At 38.8% G+C, this 23,330-nt stretch overlaps 1 protein-coding gene and 1 long non-coding RNA gene across 9 annotated transcripts in view; one reads left to right on the top strand and one right to left on the bottom strand.

Annotated features, from left to right (window-relative positions):
- Window positions 1-18,923, bottom strand: part of Hcs (holocarboxylase synthetase-like protein) — a 69,437-nt gene extending 50,514 nt beyond the window's left edge. For 7 of the 8 annotated variants that reach the window (XR_011712816.1, XM_071662163.1, XM_071662157.1 and 4 more), the window contains exons 1-6: window positions 18,770-18,923; window positions 12,487-12,685; window positions 11,136-11,260; window positions 10,115-10,321; window positions 8,938-9,091; window positions 7,331-7,474 (exon numbers count right to left, since the gene is read on the bottom strand). Coding sequence is in view for 7 of the 8 variants with exons in the window: in XM_071662163.1 (XP_071518264.1) it covers window positions 7,331-7,474; window positions 8,938-9,091; window positions 10,115-10,321; window positions 11,136-11,260; window positions 12,487-12,622 (766 nt within the window). In the remaining variant the exon portion in view is untranslated. The remainder of the gene's footprint in view (window positions 1-7,330; window positions 7,475-8,937; window positions 9,092-10,114; window positions 10,322-11,135; window positions 11,261-12,486; window positions 12,686-18,769) is intronic. The other variant, XM_071662158.1, reaches the window with a different exon arrangement.
- Window positions 1-23,330, top strand: part of LOC139748747 (uncharacterized) — a 114,946-nt gene that overhangs the window by 60,047 nt on the left and 31,569 nt on the right. The gene's annotated exons all lie outside the window — the stretch shown is intronic.

Below are 23,330 nucleotides of genomic sequence, written 5' to 3'. Positions count from 1 at the left end.
ACCTTTTCCCCCTCATCCACCCTATATAAATATGACTCACTTAAGCCCCCATGGATCCATTTGTCACCATATCCACTCACAGGTATCTAAAATACTCCACTTCTATGAATTCTCTCCATTCAAACTCACACTCCAAATATCCAGTCTCTTTTCATTGCTAAGCATAAAAAACTTGCTTTTATTCACATCTACTCTGAACTTTCTCTTGTCACACACACTTAAAAAATCAGACTCCATCTTCTGCAGTTTCTGACTTGAATCTGCCACCAGCTCCATGTCATCATCAAACAAGAACTGACTTTCCTCCTAGGCCTCCCAACCCTTGCATTCACCATTCACCACACTTGCTACCCCATTCATACACATTAAATAGCTATGGTGACACCACACCCTGTTGTAGCCCCCATTCAATCCTTCTCTCATGTGTTTGCTATTTGCCCATGTGAAAGCAAGGTAGCACCCAAGACCAGATGATTGAGCGGGCTTATAGGAAGAAAATCTTTGCTTGGTTCCTTTTTTGTTCATTCTTTGAAGATTAATATAGGAGGTGATAATATAGGAGATGAGGATTTTCAGTCACCTGCCCCAGCTCCTTGGTCACCTTCCGACATGCAGGGCATGCCTTATCCCAATGGATGATATTCATATATATAGATATTCATTTATTTATTTTATAATTACGCCAGTGCCAATTTTTACAAAAGAGTACTGGTTTTACTTAGGACCTTTCCAAAGGCTCCTGTTGCTCAAAACTGCACAACTTCCAGCAGCAGGGAAATTTAAGACACATTTCGAACGAGAAATTCTTTGACGAGACTGTGTTCCCAGTGATATAGCCTTGCCAAAGGTGAATTCTTACTTGTGGAGTAACTTAGGTAGGGAGGTGAGGTAGTACCAGGAAAACAGAAAAAAAAATGCCACAATTGTTCACACTCAGTCTCTAGCTTCCTATCCACATCCAAGCCCCACAGACCTTTCCATGGTTTACCCCAGGCGTTTCACATGCCCTGGTTTAGTCCATTAACAACACGTCAACCCCAGTATACCACATCGTTCCAATTCACTCTATTCTTTGCACACCTCTCACCCTCCTGCGTGTTCATGCCCTGACTGCTCAAAATATTTTTCACTCCATCCCTCCACCTCCAATTTGGTCTCCACCTCTGACATGTATATCCTCTTTGTCAATCTTTCCTCACTCATTCACTCCATGTGACCAAACCATTTCAACACACCTTCTGCTCTCTCAATTCCACTCTTTTTGTTACCACACATCTCTCTTATCCTTTTGTTACTTACTTGATCAAACCACCTCACATATTGTCCTCAAGCATTTCATTTCCAACACATCCACCTTCCTCTGTACAATCCTATCTATAACCCATGCCTTGCATCCATATGATATTGTTGGAACTACCATTCCTTCAAACATACCCATTTTTGCTCCGAAATACATTTTTTCAACACATTCTTCATCGCTCCTAGAACCTTTGACCCCTCCCCCACCCAATGACACACTTCCATAGTTCCATTTGCTGCTAAGTCCACTCCCAGATATCTAAAACACTTCACTTTCTCCAATTTTTCTCCATTCAAACTCGCATCCCAACTAACTTGTCACTCAACCCCAATGAACGTAATAACCTTGCTCTTATTCGCATTTACTCTCAGCTTTCTCCTTTCACACACTTTTACAAACTCAGTCACCAATTTCTGCAGTTTCTCACTCAAATCAGCCACCAGTGCTCTATCATTGTTGAACAACAATTGACTCGCTTCCCAGGCCCTCTCGTCCCCAACAGACTTCATACTCTCCTCTGCTAAACTCTTGCATTTATCTCCCTAACCACCCCAACCATAAACAGATTAAACAACCATGAGGACATCACACACCCCTGCTGCAGACTGACCTTCACTGGGAACCAATCACTCTCCTCTTTTCCTACTCATACACATGCCTTACAACCTTAATGAAAACTTCTCACTACTTCTAGCAGCTTACCTTCCACACAATATACTCTAAGGACATTCCACAACTCATCTCTATCCACCTTGTCATATGGAGTGGGGTGCTGGAAATCCTCCCTTCCTGTTTTTACTTTTCCAAAAGAAGGAACAGAGAAGGGGCCAAGTGAGGATCTTTCCCACTATGACTCAGACTCGGTCATTTGTTCTAGATGCTACCTCACTGATGCGGAAAATGGCAAATATGTGTGAATATATGTGCTGAAAATCAGATATTCAAGGACAGTAGGTGGTGTGAGGTGGTCTAATTGAGTAAGTAATTAAAGGGTAAGAGAGAGGTGTGATGATAATAAGACTGGTTGAGAGAGCTCAAGAGAGGGTGCTGAAATGGTTTCGACATATAGAGAATGAACATGAAGTTGACAAAGAGGATATATGTGTTAGGAATGGAAGTGACAAGGATAAGGGGGAGACTAGATTGGAGATAGAAGGATGGAATGAGAAAGATTTTGGATGAACATGCAGGAGCTTGAAAGGCATGCATAGGTTAGAGTGAATTGGAATGATGTGGGGCCATGTGCTGTCAAGAGACTGAACTAGGGCATGTGAAGCAGCCAGGAGAACCCATTGAAAGGTCTGTTGGGCCTCGTTGTGGATAGGGAACTAGTTTCAATGCATCAAACATGAGAGTTAGAAAATGTATGTAAATGAATGTGGCCTTTCTTTGTCTGTTCCTAATGTTACCACACTAATGCAGGAAACTGTGAACAAGTATGAAAAATGATATTCATACTGTCTGCATACATAAAGCATACACTTAAATACATCCACATATTTGTTTTTATGCATATACTTAATTTTAAGAAACAGTAAACTTTTGATTTTATCTTTGATCATTGATCAAAATGACAACCATCTATGGACTTCAGACCATATTTATGATAAACTACACTTTAGTCTCTTTTTTAATGTACTAGTCATAGAATATGTCACCATTTTTATTAAATATAAATTATGATTGATATTATATATATATATATATATGTATAAAAAATCAGTCAAGCACATACTTAAAAATCAGCAATTTTGAATCAAGATCTGTATACTTATATTTTTACTTAGAGTGAGCAAAAAAGTGCAAAATAAGAAAGTGAGTGCATCATTCAAATTTGCTGATTATATCACAGGGATGCATTTTAAATGTCTTTTCAGCTGAGTAAATTGTATAATTTTCAACATCAGTATCTTTATTGATAAACTACTCTACTAGCATCTTACTTTCATGTTTAGGGCCTGATAAAATAGTTTTAAAAGTCAAATATAGAAGCTCAACTGATGCAACAGTGTAACACACATCCCCATACTGATATTCTAAGAGAAAAACAAAACAAACAAAACAAGAACTTACACCCGCACCTAGAACCCCCGCACTCCCGACCCTCAGCATCAATGATCTGTTAGGGAAGTTTTCTTGCCATCCGGGGAATCTATTGCGACAGGCATGTGGTGACCAGAAACACCAACGTCAGATAAAGTCAAAAAGAACCCCAGTCTCACTTTGTAGAGGGAAACAGAGGAATGAATGATTTACAAGCTTAAGGATCAAGAGGGTAGGTAAAGTGCTACATGTGGAATTTTTAGAAGAGGAAATGGATAAAGATAAGAGAAACTCAGAATAAAAAGAAACTGGAGTTTTGAGAAAAATAAACACAAAGAGGACCTGAAAATGAATATCATGATGACTAAAACAAATCACATTACATGCTCTATCATGCTTGAGTTGTGTGAAAAATAATACTCTAGAAAATAAAAGCTGATCTGAAAGTAATATCTAACTGCACAAGAACAGTGCTAACAGTAACAGTGATATGCACTATACATGAGCAGACTATTTTCTAACAAAATCAGTGCATCTATTCACATAATCAAGGCAGGAGTAACTGATATTATTCAAACTTTTAAGACAATACAGTTTATGAAAAAAATCCAAAATTTTGCCATGTGGCTTAAATGAATAAAATAATAATAACACATTCAGAAGTAGCCATGGGAGCTAAGTTTGAAAAGCTTGCAGTAAGGAAATTTACAATCATATAGGTACCCATGGGCATTGCTGCCTCACTGCATGAATGTGCAGACTGAACTCCCTTGCTAGTTGGTGTATCTGGACTTGGAGAAATTTTTGGAAAGTGTTGCCAACAGTGATTATTACGGAATTTTCTAATGAAGCACAACCTATCAGGCATCAATCACACTTCATATCTATAAGAATCTATAAGAATATACAAATGAGAGAGAGGTACTTTATATTTCTTGATTTGGTATCATACTAAATATCCTTTATTAACAGCAACATAGATACAAATACAAGTGGATGACAAAGTAATACATAACAACGGGGAGGGAAGGAGGGAGTCAGAAAGATATGAAATTTATTCACTAGCGTGGTGACAAAAGGCAGTGCTAACTGAAGTCAGGTACACAGGTGACTACTTTAATAATGCAGAAAGCAAATGCAACAAGCAAGAGGAGCATAATCGTAAAACCTAGTATTAATAGGTATGTTTTTCATCAATATTATGCATGAAGAAAGATACGGGGTCAAAAATGTAGATTGCAAAGTTTATAAAACTATTTCTCTCAGAGGTAGTGTCCTGCGAGTAGTGAGACCTTTTGGATAATTTGGGAGTTAGGGTTTATAAAACTTCCTTCGTGTTGGGTTCACCTTCGACAAGAGTCACCACATTCAAGACATCAAAGACCCACTCACTCCAGGGGATACCTGGTCTGCTCATTAGCCAAAGATATGCAGATCAAGTAATGAGGAAGAGTTTTAAAAGAAATGGGAAGGATATTAAAAATCAGAAAACTATTCACAGAACACCATCAGAAAAGGTTTCTCAGATTTCAAAATTTAAATTTCTCTCCTTTGCCAGTTTGCCCCAGGGAGTTCCCTAGGGCATAAGAAAACACTCAAAAGAGGAAGCAAATACTCTATAAAAATGATTTAGAGGCACACCAGAAACCGACCCTCCGAAAGGAAGAATCTTGTCATATGCATGGAAGAACCACCATGTCTAGACAAACGAAGCATCTCACAAAGGTGTTAGATAAATGCCAAAGACCTCTTTTTTCTTTTTCAACAGTTTTCTTAGAAAATGACTAAAGTAGAGATCACACTCCTCACATCATGGGCTGCAATGTATAGAGCAGGATGAGCTAATACACCAAGTTTTTAAACAATGTAGAGATGTTCCTCTCTGAAAGGGATATATTTTTTGACAGCAAAAAAGTGCTAATCTCTTGAAGAAGTGTTTTGAGAGTTGATGGCACAAGATGGATTTGCAGAATTAGCATTTCCACTTTTGGTTGATTCTAACCTATATCATTAAAAAGAAAGTTTTTCTTGTGTGGATACTGTGTGCTTTGTCAGTGACGGGAAGGTTTCACATAAAGCAGAAAACATCTGCAGCAACTTTAAACCATATTTCAAGATGATATAAAGGGAGAAGAATGAATGAAGCAGAAGCTTAAAGGTCTTTAGATCCCATTTGGACTAGCAAGTCTTGAGGAAACAAAGAGGAACAAAAGAATAAAAAGAGGAACTCCATCCTTAACTTACTTGTCAAACCCTCCTGGAGAAAGTCCAAGACAGATTAACTATGATTTTATCCATTTATTCATAAATTGCTGCAGGATCTCTTTCAAAGAAATTTATGTCTGTGAATATCATTCTGAAATTGCCAACAGAAAGACCTAGCAATATATAATGGGAAGGAGTCTTAAGTCTCTTCTAACAAGATTAGCCTAAAAATCTTCCAGGAGAAAAAGGCAGTCTGGAAGGCCTAAGAAAAGCCTTAGCCCATCACCCCAAGCTGTCTGTATTGGTAAGCTTAGGAACCTCAAAATAATGTTAAAGAACACTGAGACTAATTGTTTGAGCTCTGTTTGGCACCAAAGAAGTTCTCATTTTTGGAGAAGACTGTAGATGTGAGAGTGTACTGTTAAATAAAATCAGTCTTACTCTGTGTTGGCATATAAGTTATCAACCATCCTGCAGATACTCGACTTCTACTGATAGGGGAGGAGAAACTAGCAATAATGGGGTGGGGGATGACCAACAGTAAATTTGGCTTGGTCATCTGTTCAGAACACTACTTAGCTCACCAGACAATGGCAAATGTGTGAAAAAAGCAAGAAAAGCTTATGATAAGCCCAAATATATGTGTATCCTTGTAAGTCTAACCAGAGCATACTAACAGTCCACCAAACCTTTACGAAACTATTTTTTTTTTTATATTATACTTAACCGCCATCTCCCGCATTAGTGAGGTAGCTCAAGGAAACAGACGAGGAATGGCCCAACCCACCCACATACACATGTATGTACATAAACGCCCACACATATACATACATATACATTTCAGCGTATACATACATATACATATATATACACATGTACATATCCATACTTGCCGCCTTCATCTATTCCCGTCGCCACCCCGCCAAACATGAAATAGCATCCCCCTCCTCCAGTGAGGCAGCGCCAGGAACAGACGAAAAAGGCCCCATTCGTTCACACTCAGTCTAGCTGTCATGTGTAATGCACCAAAACCACAACTCCCTTTCCATGTTCAGGTCCCACAGACCTTTCCATGGTTTACCCCAGACATTTCACAATCCTTGGTTCAATCCATTGACAGCACGTCGACCTGGTATACCACATCATTCCAATTCACTCTATTCCTTTCGCCCTCCTGTATGTTCAGGTTCCGATTGCTCAAAATCTTTTTTACTCCATCCTTCCACCTCCAATTTGGTCTCCCAGTCCTTCTTCCCTCCACCAAGAGAATTCTGGGCTGCTGAGTGGATGAGTACCTTGGAGCAAGTGAGTTGGTGACATCATCACTATGGGGAACTCTAATTGAAGTCATGCCTGAAATAAATGACCTGCTGCTACTACAGATTATTGATTAGCAATAGGTGGGGAATGCTTTTGGTACCTCTTCACTTGAACAGCGTGATAAAGGGTCTAAACCCAAAAGTATCCAAAAGATATCACTGCTTGCAGGACAAACTGGCTGAAGAGAGAAATAATCTTATGAAATTTTATGCAATACTGGTACATCTACCAGTGCTGATATGTAACATGATTTTTTTAGATTTATCCCAAAGGCAATCATCTACAAGGGCTTTGATTACAGTAATATTCTGATTTATGCTTTAAGTTGGAGAAACTCGGTTAACAAATGTCTCCTCTAACTGACCTGCTAACTACATCTTCAATAATGCAAAACAATATTCACATTTATAAACACAATAAGCAAGTTTGAACTAGGTTTTTTTTACTTGAATATAAATATACCTGGATAGCTTGTGGGTGAGAGACTTCGAGCAAGCTCCATCTGTGTAAGTGGGATCCTATCCATATTCCAGGGGCCTGGAGATACACTTTCTGGGATGCTCAGTGGGTCCTCCATAGTTGATGGCTTACCCACAACTTCAATTGCTGAAAAAAAAAAATCCTATCTGTTCATTTGTGACTGTTTAAAGAAATGAGTGCAAAATATCATACACTTTTTATAGAGACAACTGAAAAGAAAATTTAAGAAAATGTAATCTATGGCAACCCTTTTATTGCTCTGGCTATATGAAGCTCTACGTTGCAGCTCTGCACATCGTTCGACACTTTTTAACTCATCATCACGTTAAATACACCAATTACCCAAAGATGTCAGTAGCAGCATATCACTGCAGTGAGAATAAAAACGTGAAATTTTAGAAGGCAGAGCTAGAACTATAACAGAATGTTTTTAGGCATTTTATGTCATCACTTTTTCAATAAACTGGAGATTTCCTTGTAGCTACAGATATGTGACACTTGAATTTTGCTATTAATAGCTGTAAAGTCATCAGCATGTACTTATTTTCTCATGAGTACAGTATGTCATAGTAATGATATTTAACTGCATTTTTAATATCATAGATGGTAATATATATAGGAAATTTACCATAAAACCTTTTGGTAATAAAAACAAGACAAGCTACAGCATAAATTTTATTGTTACTAAAGGTAAATAAGGGAAAGGACTTAGATGTTACAGTCCGATGACCTAAAGTCAAGTAAGCTATGCACAGAAGCAGTAAAAGAAAAAAGCAAATGTAATTTTTGGATTCATAGGTATGGCACTGGAAAACAAGAAACTAATCTTTGCTCTTTATAATTCACTGTTGCATCCTCACCCTGAACATTGTGTTTAGTTATGGTAACCCTGTTTGAAAAAAAAAGACATAGCCAGGATGATAAGAGTACAGCAGTGAGCATCCACAATGATTCCTGGAATGAGAAACAGATCCTTTGAAAAAGGTATGAAAACTTGATTTTATATAGCCTGGAAAAGAAAAGTTTAAGAAATGATTTTAAAAAAGTAATAAAAATGCTCCAAAGGCTTTGACAGTCAAACGAAGAAGCTACTTAGGTAAGGGTTGACTAATTTCACTCACGGTAAAGGATGCAAACTTCATGGGCAACTGATTGACTTTTAAACATGGCAAATTACTTTATCTTCAACAAGATTAAGATAAGGAATAATTTAGCAACTTGAGTACCTGATAGCAGCTTCATGTATAGGTGTAAGTACAGACTTGGTAAATATTTACTCTGCCTCAGACCAACAAGTGACATTATTTGCACCTTCCTAGTTATATAATACATTTACCTGTGTTTTTCTACATCTGCATGCTTTTCCTCTCTCATATCTCCAAATTTCTGATCTCCTCCGCTACCATACACAACCTCGAAAGGACTCAATTGTTTGTTCCTGTTTGAATTCCTGTATATTCCTTTGTTTAAGTTTGTGAAACTATTACAGTTTGTTTACTATAAATTGGCAGACTTGGACACAAAATAATACATCCTGCCAGTGAGGGCAGAAAACAGTTATAGTTTAAAGAATATACTCTGTGACTTACTAAGTATTTTCTTTATGAGGAAGTCATCATCAATAAGTAGGGCATTGTTGAAGAAAGCTTGGATCATCGCAAGTAATTGGGGTGGTGTTGTTATCACAATAACCCCAAATACATCTCGAGCTTTCCAGGCATATGGTTGAGATAAATGTTCCACCTGTAAGCAAAACTGGTAATACAATGCAATTCAATGAAAGAAAATGACTTGAACCAGTGAGTATATAAACTTGAAAAGTAAAAAAAAAAGTAATGACCTTCAGGTATCTTACTGACACTTTTATGAACAAGAAAGATGGCTACATTTATGAAAATGGCATTACAGTTTGAAATAAGGATTGTTCAATGGAAGTTAGATTATATGTGTATAGTGGCTTTGATGATACTGGAATACAGGCTAAGATAAAAGAAGAAATTAAAAAAAAAGGACATGTACCATCAGCAGTGGAAAGATTTGTTGGAAGCAGTAGTTTAACCTACACCACTGCATTCCCATGAAAAATAGAACTGCAACAGATGACAGGCTTATACGATATTGTTAGAGGAGACATCTCTTTAGATATGTTGGAGGAATTCTGAGGTGCTGGATATATGAAGTTGTTTCAATTCACCATGAAGGGTTTCCTAAATTACTGAAGCCCATTCTCTGAGAGGTGCTGAAGCACCGACAATGTGTTCAAAAGGATTCCCAAATACTTACAAATGGTGGAAATGAGCTTGGAAAAAGCAATGCAAAACAGTTAGATTGCTGAAGTAACACTGGAAATGTTGGAGAAAACATGGAGATATGAAAAACGTTTTGGAAAAGCTGGAGCATTATGTAGGTATGAATTGCAGGATTGAACATGGTCCAAATAAAGTCTCTCCAGATGTGCCAAAGCAGTGTGCATTGACACGACATACCACTGGAAATATTGCTCTTAAACTTATCATTGTTTTTACCAGTAAGCACTGCAGGTATTCTCATCAGCATAGTATGACAATGAAATAATGTTTTTAACCGCATTTTCAATATCATTTATGATAATGTATATGGGCAGTTTACCATAAAACCTATCGAAAATTATGGAAACCTTAAGTTTATCAGAAGAGGTCTCTCCAATATATTCCAGTAAAGGACAATATCTCTTCTGGAGGATTAAGTATTGTGTACTAAGTATTATACACATAAGTTGGTCTTTACCATAACATGACAGTCAACTGCAGGCTCGTCATCTCTTTCTCGGTAGGTGGCTTCAAGAAGAACTGTAACAGTTCCTGATATCTCTGATTTTTTGCTGGTGGCAGTCCCATTTTCACTGGCTGGCTGGGGAGCCTTTCTGAATGTGGAGGTGCTAGGGTTGTCAGATGAGGAGAGGAAGAGGGTCCATCGCTGAAGATCCACACATTGCTGTAAACGTACATGGTGTGCATTAATTTTTTGCACTGTGATCAACTGTACATTAAATTTTCTCCGTGATTTCCATGACAGCCTAAGAACACTGGAATATCTCGGTGAATTAGTGAATCATATTTAGCATCACATACCCACAGATCCTCTCTACACCACCAAACACTTAACAAAACATATGCACACCAAAATGCCTCAATAAGCACTAAACAGCTGCCCTCCTAATTCTGTCCTGAACAGCATCCAACCAGTCATACACCCATTTGAAATCACACTTCCCAGACATATACAAGCCACTCTTTCTTGTCTACATTCAGGACATCACTATCTCTCCAGAACTGTGAACACCAATTCATCATATCTTAATACCCTTCATGCGCTCAGTGCAACATCCACTGCTCACTTGCCCTAACCTTGCCTGACACAGACATGGGGTGACTGCAGAGTATTCCTGTACTCAATTAGCTTAATCAGATGAGGAGTTGAAGAGAATAGTTAGCTGCCTTAATGATATATGCATTAGGAGATTGTTGTAAGTAAATATGTGTAAGAGCATGTAACAAAGTGATAATGGTTAATTCGTACTCCATTTGGATGATGATGGAGGGAAGGATGAAACTAAAGTCATGCAATGGAGAACTGAGGAAGCTATGAATGCTCTGTAACAAAAGATTAAATGTCAAGAATTTAAAAATACAATGTGCAGGCTTGCATAATGGATAGTTTGTCACAACTTTGTTTGGATGAGAAGAAATCTGTTTCTGAGGCTTAAAAAAGCAAAGCAAAGAAAGACAAACTAGTCTGGCGCACCAACCTTTGGGGAAATGATAACTGCCTGCTTGTTGTTGTCACGCCAGAGCAACTGTCCCAGGGTACCTTCACTGCTGTTCTGACAGAACAGGGAGGTGCCACATGGTTCATTCACAGTTACCCCACCTGCTTAAAAGGAGATTATCAAATAGTTTCTTCACAGTCATCCCTTCCCCCATCTACTGAAAAGTAAATTATCAGTTTCACAGTTTCACTTCATTGTATGCCCCTTTCATAGACATACTCTCAACAGTGAATTTCTCTAAGAGCCTTACAGAGCAGAGCACAACAATATATTAAGATTTTGTATATATTAAGATTTTGCATCACCTTAGTCTAAACTGAGACTATGATTATATCCTTTTCCTTCTAATGACACATCCTTCATGTTAGTGGGAATTTACCCATAAGCACATGCCAATGATAGCTTGTGCTACTTAATTATGGACTCATGTAGCCCTTAAGAAAACAATTCACCCTCAGCCAGATGCATACTGTAGATCTGGGTCATGGGTACTGGAGCCAAAAAGACAGCTCATGCAAGCAATGGCCAAAATATTTTCTGTAGAGCAGAGAAGGAGAAGCATCATCATGGCAAACAGAAAGGGATGATTCGAGAGAGACTAGAGGAGTTTGGTTATGAAATTTTACGTAAGATGAGCCAAATGCTCGGGGGTTATTTATCCACTTTACACTGGCATTTTTTTTCCCCCAACTGATAATGACTAGGTTATGCTCATTACACTGGTGAGAGAAAGCATGTACACCAGTAGGCTTAGATGAGGAGGTTGCTGGCATTCACAATTGAGGTGGCTAGGGTTTGTTTGGTTTCCTAGCATTTTATGAACTTACCTGTTCTTTTTTTTTTTTTAGCTATTCAAAACTGATTAAAAACTATTCTGTACAAAAGATTTTAAAACCTGTTGAAAGCACACTGAAACACATGCACCTGATTGTTTAGAATATTTATGCATAACATAAATGTAATTATAGCAATGTAGTAGGTTTACTTACCATGGATCATAATTTCAAAAATGCTGTTACATAGGAAAAAGTTTCTTTTACCATATTTTCCCGTCCTTATTATCGTTACACAAAACAGGCAGACAGGTGAAAATCATGCTAAAATGAGACTTCCACAGTGGAACAATACTCGTCTGGAATTTTACTGAAACAAGTAGGGGTCTAAAACTATGAAGGCTTTTTAGTTGAAAAAATTCCCCTCTTTTTTAGGTGCTTCAACATTGATGAATTAAGAATGATTTCATGTTGGAAGTTACATCTCCACTAGCAAATATGCTGTTTAGATAACATATAGAGTACTTATACAGATAGTTGGGTAAAACAGATCTTACCAGTACTTGAAGTCATGATATCTTGTACAAGTAAGGATGAGTGAGGCTGTGAGAGGGCTTTAGCCATAAGCATGACAGCCTCACTGTGCCGCCAGCCTCGCAGCATGCGGCACAGTAGCCCACACATTGACAGCATTTTGACTTGTACTAGTGGAAGCTTGTTGGACACTGTATAGCTAGTTTCACATATCCTCTGGCACTGAAAATATTATTGTTGTTAGATATTTCTGCATTTTCACTTCTATTTCCCCTACAAAACATAGTTACTAGTTAAAAGATAGGTTTCAGAAGAGAGGGCAAGGTAGGTAAGAAAAACAGCAACTTTGAAAATTTGCTCATTGGGATGCCACCTCAGAGAGATATTTACTTGTTCCTCAAAACTCGCCTCTCTCTCCAGGGTCAGTCTTTCATGTTCCCTTTGAGAATATACCAAAATAGAGGAGTAAGGTTTAAAATTTTTTGAAACCAACAGAAAACTATCATTTAACCAAATCTCTGCTTTGAAGGGGGGTGAGCCCATTAAATATTAAATATTACTTATAAAGACCAAAGTGGAAGCTACCTTCTGACATTATGCCTTTAGCATACTGGCCAGGATGAACCGAGAAAACCCATCTTAATAATTTAAGATGTACCTTGAGAGGTGAGGGGGGTTTCATGCTTCCTAGGTGATGGAAAAGTTGTTTCCTGAAATAGTCTCTGATGGTCTCAATAAACCCTCTCAGAGATAAGACTGGACATCAGGCATGATGATCTTCAGCAAGAATCTTCCATGAAGTCATCAGAATAGGTGCACACACAGTATTTTAAAAGCAAGTCATTTGTCGTTTGTCCAATTACCTGCTTGTACTGTATGGGACGTTTTACACTCTTGGGGTCCCATTCCTTGACCATAGTCTCAAAGAATTTTCAGATTTCTTTTCATATACTAGGATGGGCCACAGAGACTATACTGCTGTTTAAGAGCTAATACAGCACCACACTAAAACAGTGTTACCCAAGAGTTCTCCCAGCATCCTTCAAGGGTTCTCTGAAATTATGTACCGGCTGAAAAAAAATACGGAAGTCCGGTAGCTCATAATTTATAAATGGAATGGAACTGTTTTAACTTGAGCTTGACTAATGATTACCACAAAAGTGCTTATGAATTAAAAGATTATCTTATATCTTAATAAAAAGAGGGAAAGAATTGATGAAGATTGGGGTTCCAAAAAATATTACTCATTGCTTACTGGGATCCTTGACCAACAAAAGGTTGAAAACACTGAACTAAAATGATAATGTCTGCTATTTGCCAGTTACAGGAAATCCTTATTGTCTCATCTTTCATGAATCAGTCCCATTTGTACTTCTTCTTAAAGCTATGCTCTTTAATTAAAATATCACCAAAGCCCCAACAACTATTTTGTTGCACTCTCAAATGCATGATATATACATTTCAGAGAGTAACATCAAACCCCACTAATAGCCATCAATCACAACTATTGACTATTTCAAGGTTATTCATTACATTTATTCCTTTTACCCATTTCACTCTTTTCCTTTTTCCCTACTTTTACATTCCTGCCTGTATAATGTGAATGAGGCACCCCTCATTATTTTCACTACTCTGACAGTCAGACCTAACTAAAAAATATTAAATGCTTTATTAATGTTTTACGATTTACTGGTGATTCATGACAGTTTAAAATGTGGTAATGGTTGGTAAACAAGTTTGTTTAAATCCCTATATATTGCCACCCAAACTGGAAATGCGAGAGATATGATGCTGAATGAATTTACAGTGCATGTTAAACATCTGATAACCTATTCATAGTCATTGTTTTATATTTAGATCTGAAAAGGGCAATCCAGTAAAATATGATGTTTAATGAAATTCATACATGTCTTAGGGCATAAGGTGAATCTTCAGTATATAAAATTTTTCTTGATATCAGGATTCTTTTGCGGTTGTAAGCATGCAATATTTGTAAGGCTGCCCCAGAGCCTGGCCAGGCTTAAATGGTAAGCTTAACTTACGTCATCACTAACAAGAAGGCAGTGACCACTTTTGTAGCTTCCCTTGCCAGGTTGGATCCTATACTGGTGTTCAGGAACCTCTGACTAGTGTATGGGTTCAGTACAAAACACCCACATAGTGAGCTTTGTCTTGCTATGACTTTCTATTCAACACATGCAGTATTATGAGAACACTATTACCTTGTGCTATATAATATATATATATATATATATATATATATATATATATATATATATATTTTTTAATAAATTCCACTGCAATACCATCCAATCGATGGGGGTGACTGTATTGTTGACTGGTTGGTAAGGTTATTTAATGTATGTATGACTCATGGTGAGGTGCCTGAGGATTGGCGGAATGCGTGCATAGTGCCATTGTACAAAGGCAAAGGGGATAAGAGTGAGTGCTCAAATTACAGAGGTATAAGTTTGTTGAGTATTCCTGGTAAATTATATGGGAGGGTATTGATTGAGAGGGTGAAGGCATGTACAGAGCATCAGATTGGGGAAGAGCAGTGCGGTTTCAGAAGTGGTAGAGGATGTGTGGATCAGGTGTTTGCTTTGAAGAATGTATGTGAGAAATACTTAGAAAAGCAAATGGATTTGTATGTAGCATTTATGGATCTGGAGAAGGCATATGATAGAGTTGATAGAGATGCTCTGTGGAAGGTATTAAGAATATATGGTGTGGGAGGCAAGTTGTTAGAAGCAGTGAAAAGTTTTTATCGAGGATGTAAGGCATGTGTACGTGTAGGAAGAGAGGAAAGTGATTGGTTCTCAGTGAATGTAGGTTTGCGGCAGGGGTGTGTGATGTCTCCATGGTTGTTTAATTTGTTTATGGATGGGGTTGTTAGGGAGGTAAATGCAAGAGTCCTGGAAAGAGGGGCAAGTATGAAGTCTGTTGGGGATGAGAGAGCTTGGGAAGTGAGTCAGTTGTTGTTCGCTGATGATACAGCGCTGGTGGCTGATTCATGTGAGAAACTGCAGAAGCTGGTGACTGAGTTTGGTAAAGTGTGTAGAAGAAGAAAGTTAAGAGTAAATGTGAATAAGAGCAAGGTTATTAGGTACAGTAGGGTTGAGGGTCAAGTGAATTGGGAGGTGAGTTTGAATGGAGAAAAACTGGAGGAAGTGAAGTGTTTTAGATATCTGGGAGTGGATCTGGCAGCGGATGAAACCATGGAAGCGGAAGTGGATCATAGGGTGGGGGAGGGGGCGAAAATTTTGGGAGCCTTGAAAAATGTGTGGAAGTCGAGAACATTATCTCAGAAAGCAAAAATGGGTATGTTTGAAGGAATAGTGGTTCCAACAATGCTGTATGGTTGCGAGGCGTGGGCTATGGATAGAGTTGTGCGCAGGAGGATGGATGTGCTGGAAATGAGATGTTTGAGGACAATGTGTGGTGTGAGGTGGTTTGATCGAGTAAGTAACGTAAGGGTAAGAGAGATGTGTGGAAATAAAAAGAGCGTGGTTGAGAGAGCAGAAGAGGGTGTTTTGAAATGGTTTGGGCACATGGAGAGAATGAGTGAGGAAAGATTGACCAAGAGGATATATGTGTCGGAGGTGGAGGGAACGAGGAGAAGAGGGAGACCAAATTGGAGGTGGAAAGATGGAGTGAAAAAGATTTTGTGTGATCGGGGCCTGAACATGCAGGAGGGTGAAAGGAGGGCAAGGAATAGAGTGAATTGGAGCGATGTGGTATACAGGGGTTGACGTGCTGTCAGTGGATTGAATCAAGGCATGTGAAGCGTCTGGGGTAAACCATGGAAAGCTGTGTAGGTATGTATATTTGTGTGTGTGGACGTGTGTATGTACATGTGTATGGGGTGGGGGGTTGGGCCATTTCTTTCGTCTGTTTCCTTGCGCTACCTCGCAAACGCGGGAGACAGCGACAAAGTATAAAAAAAAAAAAGAAAAAAAATATATATATATATATATATATATATATATATATATATATATATATATATATATATATATATCCCTGGGGATAGGGGAGAAAGAATACTTCCTATGTATTCCCTGCGTGTCATAGAAGGCGACTAAAAGAGGAGGGAGTGGGGGGCTGGAAATCCTCCTCTCTCTTTTTTTTTCTTTATTTTTCCAAAAGAAGGAACAGAGAAGGGGGCCAGGTGAGGATATTCCCTCAAAGGCCCAGTCCTCTGTTCTTAACGCTACCCCGCTAATGTGGGAAATGGCGAATAAAGAAAGAAAAAAATATATATATGTATATATTTAGAGGTGTTACCAGACTCCACCTGTGCAAGGTTACACCATAAATGAAAAGGAACCTTTAGTAAGGCTGTATCATTGGAAGTAAAGTCTTTTCAAAGAAATTTTCACTCAAAAGTTTACATTTCATTGCTCTTGGAAATACAGTAGCCTTGCAATGAAAAACCTTTAGAAAAGTGTGTGTGTGTACCTATGTATATAGATACATATTTATTTATTTTTTGTACATATTTCCCATTTCCCACATTAGTGAGGTAGCTTCATGATCCATAAAAGCTACATACAACTTCTTGCCTTTTGCTAAATGCTCTCCCATGGACATCTTTACTACAGAAATCTGATCCACACATCCCCTGCCTTTCCTGAAACCCCTTTGCTCTTCACTTATTCTGCATTTAGTCACTTCCATAACTTTATCAGTTAATAATTCTTGCATACACTTTTCCTGGTATACTTAACAGACTTATTCCCCTATAATTGCTACATACATATGAGGGAATGAGGCAATTTCTTCATATATTTTCCCCATCATCATTCAACTGTATTATGGTAAAATTAGGATGAGCCAGGATTAGTGATGATAATAAACATGCAAATACATCCCATAACTGTCACAACAAAGGTCATGGTGAACCAAAAACACATCCTTAGAACCAATGGAGACATATCACACAAGAGGAGTTTGTTTCGTTATAGAAAGAAGCAAGTGCATCAAAACACTATAGAAACGGGGAGGTGACAACACCCCTTGAGGAGAGGTCATCACCAGATTATGTGATGTGTACGGCTGTCATAGTAGCACACCCCAACCACAAGCTCATACCCTGGGTAATGTTGAGGCCTATGTAACCTGTGTCTTGGTTGTTATATTATTCTTGTATAATGATCTTTCATTTCATGAAAAATCATTTTCCAATTTACTCTGCTATTTCTCTATTTAAAATATATTTTAGCGTTTGGGGAAAACCATCAGGTTTGAGCACTAAGGCAAAATGTTTTGTCAATGAATCTTTTCTTTTTTACATTAAAGTTTGTTTTACATGCTCATGAGAACCCAACTTAAGCTGTTCGTACGGCTTAGACTGTGTTATGCTGGTATATCTCTATATATTTTGGTATATTTCTGGGTTTTATTGTGCTCGCTGGAGACTACGTGTAATGGTTGACTGTTGGAGAGGTTGGGTGGTGGCTCCACTTGCCACTCTGCAAACTGTGTCTGTCTGTTCACACCTTTGGGGTCCTCGACATGATGGTGAAATTATGGTACGACTGCCGTATTTCAGTTATATCTTTGTCAATTAAGGAAATTAAGATAAATCATGGCTCCCACGGGAAGTACTGTGAGGTTTTCACCTGCTCTTGTTAATTTCTACGAATGTGTGTCTCCGACGTTAATGTACCGCACGTTTTCCCTGATTTTCAGACTCCCTCCCATTCCCTTTTTAATTGCCTTAGGATAATTAACACTCCACTGATCTACTTCTACTAAGTGTAGAACTCCATTTATGTGAGTTATTAGCCCATTTATTAGTTATTCTTTTGAGTCCCCCAAGACTTCATTCATATACTTACCCTTGGCTGTCACTGCCAACCAGAGACGTAGATGAAATTCCTCGGTGACGTCCTTAAACATCATTGAGACTAAATAATTTATCATTTATCCGTAGTTATCAACATAAATGTAAATAATTCATCGTCACACACGTACCTACGAGACAAACCTCCCAGGACACTACGGTATTCCATTCCCCCTCAATGGCAACCATCCTCCAGCATTCAGACATTTTTGCGAGACAGTAGAAGCCACTGACGCACTACCAACTACTACTACTAACTGCCCAACAGCCATTTAAACACACACACCAGAACCCCCACGACCATCACTGGCCTAGTTATCTGAACGTACCAGTTAAACCCTCTCCCCCACTCCAAAAAAAAAAAAAAAAAACCCCTCTCTCTCGTACACCCATCTCTCATCCTTGTCAGCCACACTGGTGTACCTTCGCGGGCCCTCCTAGGCCGCCGGGATACTCACTCTCCCACGGGGACATGGCCGTGAATCCGTTAAGGGTGCATTTCGGACGGTATGTAAAAAAAAAGGAGAGGTGGAGAGAAGGCGAGGAAGAGCCACAAACCTCCCCAGCACAGACCAGCTGATCACTGTCGTCTGATCGAACTTCTGCTAGGCCGGGGTCAACACAGCCTCCAACGTGTTTATCTCCATAGATTTAAATCAAATAATTCATTACAACTCATATAATTCCTCGGGATACGCGTATTTAAAAGTTTTAATTCACCCTAGGGTCTTATTTTTAATTGTTGAGTTTATAGGGTTTGTATTCAGAACTTGGGTTGACTTATTCCAAGCCCGTGTAATGACCGCGGGACATACGAAATATTTTAGTACACCAATGAGCATAAATATTTTTTTTTTCATATTTGAAATAACCTTAAAGTCACTCGTATTGAAATAAATTTAACATATCGGCTTCATGAAAATCACGTCGTTTTCAATTAGTCTTAATTGGTTTGCGATGAGATGCGGATTAAGAACAGATTAGGAACATTCTAGCAAGCGTCACACGAGACGAATGATGATAATCCATGCTTAATAAAGAATGAAAACTATTTTGTGTACTGAGGACACGGTCTTACACTAATTTCATCTAAGTTCACGAATAATTTGCATTAGACACGGCCTAGGTTGTACAGGAGGATCTACAAGTGTTGTGTTTACGCCCTTATAGCCAGCGTTCAATGGGTCATTCATACGTGTTGATATTGTATGTACTATTGTAGTGAGCAGTTTTATTATTTCATTTTTGATGCATTTCACTTCTTTTTATGGCATTATCTCTCTCTCTCTCTCTCTCTCTCTCTCTCTCTCTCTCTCTCTCTATATATATATATATATATATATATATATATATATATATATATATATATATATATATATATTGTAAGTACGTATCACCAATGATACCAAATGTCGTTTTCCATCACTTTCGCATTATTAAGTTGCACATTTGTTGTGCTCAATTTAACATACCAAAAGACAGCCACTTAACTGGGTTAAATGTGAATTAACATATAACATAGATTATGATAAGAAAAACATTCAAAAATAAGAATTAAAATTTTTTTTTAAACATCACTTGATCTCCTTTGTTGTGATAGCGCAACACTGTACAGCCATTACCTAAGGGAGACATATTTAATTTTACTTATGATACTCCATATTTACCTTTATTTTCGGGTCCTTGTTTAATATTAAGATGGGGGAGGAAAGCCTGTACATTAGGGCTATTCAATTGGCGGCCCGTGGGCCAAATGTGGCCCTTTTAAATGGTTTTTCAGTGGCCATTTTGACAGACTCAAGAGCATTAGAATAAATGAAGTATATTCATTTATTTAAGTGCTTACGAAATTCTACATTGATTTTTATCATGATTATCTGTATTGATTGGCTTAATTGAATATGTTATTAGTGGTAATTATTTGTTGAATGAAGTGTTTAGATAAGAAGAATGGAGTTAAATAATGTATGGCCCTCCCATCAATTTGAGTTTCATAATTCAGTCCTATTCCTAAAGTAATTGAATAGCCTTGCTCTACAGTATTTGTTATATATATATATATATATATATATATATATATATATATATATATATATATATATATATATATATATATATATATATATATTTTTTTTTTTTTTTTTTTTTTTTTTCATACTTTGTCGCTGTCTCCCGCGTTTGCGAGGTAGCGCAAGGAAACAGACGAAAGAAATGGCCCAACCCCCCCCCCCCCATACACATGTACATACGTCCACACACGCAAATATACATACCTACACAGCCTTCCATGGTTTACCCTAGACGCTTCACATGCCTTGATTCAATCCACTGACAGCACGTCAACCCCTGTATACCACATCGCTCCAATTCACTCTATTCCTTGCCCTCCTTTCACCCTCCTGCATGTTCAGGCCCCGATCACACAAAATCTTTTTCACTCCATCTTTCCACCTCCAATTTGGTCTCCCTCTTCTCCTCGTTCCCTCCACCTCCGACACATATATCCTCTTGGTCAATCTTTCCTCACTCATTCTCTCCATGTGCCCAAACCATTTCAAAACACCCTCTTCTGCTCTCTCAACCACGCTCTTTTTATTTCCACACATCTCTCTTACCCTTACGTTACTTACTCGATCAAACCACCTCACCCCACACATTGTCCTCAAACATCTCATTTCCAGCACATCCATCCTCCTGCGCACATCTCTATCCATAGCCCACGCCTCGCAACCATACAACATTGTTGGAACCACTATTCCTTCAAACATACCCATTTTTGCTTTCCAAGATAATGTTCTCGACTTCCACACATTTTTCAAGGCTCCCAAAATTTTCGCCCCCTCCCCCACCCTATGATCCACTTCCGCTTCCATGGTTCCATCCGCTGACAGATCCACTCCCAGATATCTAAAACACTTCACTTCCTCCAGTTTTTCTCCATTCAAACTCACCTCCCAATTGACTTGACCCTCACCCCTACTGTACCTAATAACCTTGCTCTTATTCACATTTACTCTTAACTTTCTTCTTCCACACACTTTACCAAACTCAGTCACCAGCTTCTGCAGTTTCTCACATGAATCAGCCACCAGCGCTGTATCATCAGCGAACAACAACTGACTCACTTCCCAAGCTCTCTCATCCCCAACAGACTTCATACTTGCCCCTCTTTCCAGGACTCTTGCATTTACCTCCCTAACAACCCCATCCATAAACAAATTAAACAACCATGGAGACATCACACACCCCTGCCGCAAACCTACATTCACTGAGAACCAATCACTTTCCTCTAAATTGTTTCTTACATTTTTCATATGTATATATATGTATGTGTGTGTGTGTGTGTGTATGTGCGTAGGTGTGTGTATGTGTGTGTGTGTGTATATGTATATATATATGTATATTATCCCTGGGGATAGGGGTGAAAGAATACTTCCCACGTATTCCTCGCGTGTCGTAGAAAGCGACTAGAGGGGACGGGAGCGGGGGGCCGGAAATCCTCCCCTCCTTGTATTAACTTTCTAAAATGGGAAACAGAAGAAGGAGTCACGCGGGGAGTGATCATCCTCCTCGAAGGCTCAGAGTGGGGTGCCTAAATGTGTGTGGATGTAACCAAGATGTGAAAAAAGGAGAGATAGGTAGTATGTTTGAGGAAAGGAACCTGGATGTTTTGGCTCTGAGTGAAACGAAGCTCAAGGGTAAAGGGGAAGAGTGGTTTGGAAATGTCTGGGGAGTGAAGTCAGGGGTTAGTGAGAGGACAAGAGCAAGGGAAGGAGTAGCAATACTCCTGAAACAGGAGTTGTGGGAGTATGTGATAGAATGTAAGAAAGTAAATTCTCGATTAATATGGGTAAAATTGAAAGTTGATGGAGAGAGGTGGGTGATTATTGGTGCATATGCACCTGGGCATGAGAAGAAAGATCATGAGAGGCAAGTGTTTTGGGAGCAGCTGAATGAGTGTGTTAGCGGTTTTGATGCACGAGACCGGGTTATAGTGATGGGTGATTTGAATGCAAAGGTGAGTAATGTGGCAGTTGAGGGAATAATTGGTATGCATGGGGTGTTCAGTGTTGTAAATGGAAATGGTGAAGAGCTTGTAGATTTATGTGCTGAAAAAGGACTGATGATTGGGAATACCTGGTTTAAAAAGCGAGATATACATAAGTATACTTATGTAAGTAGGAGAGATGGCCAGAGAGCGTTATTGGATTACGTGTTAATTGACAGGCGTGCGAAAGAGAGACTTTTGGATGTTAATGTGCTGAGAGGTGCAACTGGAGGGATGTCTGACCATTATCTTGTGGAGGCTAAGGTGAAAATTAGTATGGGTTTTCAGAAAAGAGGAGTGAATGTTGGGGTGAAGAAGGTGGTGAGAGTGAGTGAGCTTGGGAAGGAGACCTGTGTGGGGAAGTACCAGGAGAGACTGTGTACAGAATGGAAAAAGGTGAGAACAATGGAAGTAAGGGGAGTGGGGGAGGAATGGGATGTATTTAGGGAATCGGTGATGGATTGCGCAAAAGATGCTTGTGGCATGAGAAGAGTGGGAGGTGGGCTGTTTAGAAAGGGTAGTGAGTGGTGGGATGAAGAAGTAAGAGTATTAGTGAAAGAGAAGAGAGAGGCATTTGGACGATTTGTGCAGGGAAAAAATGCAATTGAGTGGGAGAAGTATAAAAGAAAGAGACAGGAGGTCAAGAGAAAGGTGCAAGAGGTGAAAAAAAGGGCAAATGAGAGTTGGGGTGAGAGACTATCAGTAAATTTTAGGGAGAATAAAAAGATGTTCTGGAAGGAGGTAAATAGGGTGCGTAAGACAAGGGAGCAAATGGGAACTTCAGTGAAGGGCGTAAATGGGGAGGTGATAACAAGTAGCGGTGATGTGAGAAGGAGATGGAATGAGTATTTTGAAGGTTTGTTGAATGTGTCTGATGACAGATTGGCAGATATAGGGTGTTTTGGTCGAGGTGGTGTGCAAAGTGAGAGGGTTAGGGAAAATGATTTGGTAAACAGAGAAGAGGTAGTAAA

The sequence above is a fragment of the Panulirus ornatus genome, chromosome 5, assembly GCF_036320965.1.
Source record: "Panulirus ornatus isolate Po-2019 chromosome 5, ASM3632096v1, whole genome shotgun sequence".
Classification (NCBI taxonomy): Eukaryota; Metazoa; Arthropoda; class Malacostraca; order Decapoda; family Palinuridae; genus Panulirus; species Panulirus ornatus.
The sequence above is the reverse complement of the archived record's forward strand: the minus strand, read 5'-3'. Positions and strand labels throughout refer to the sequence as shown.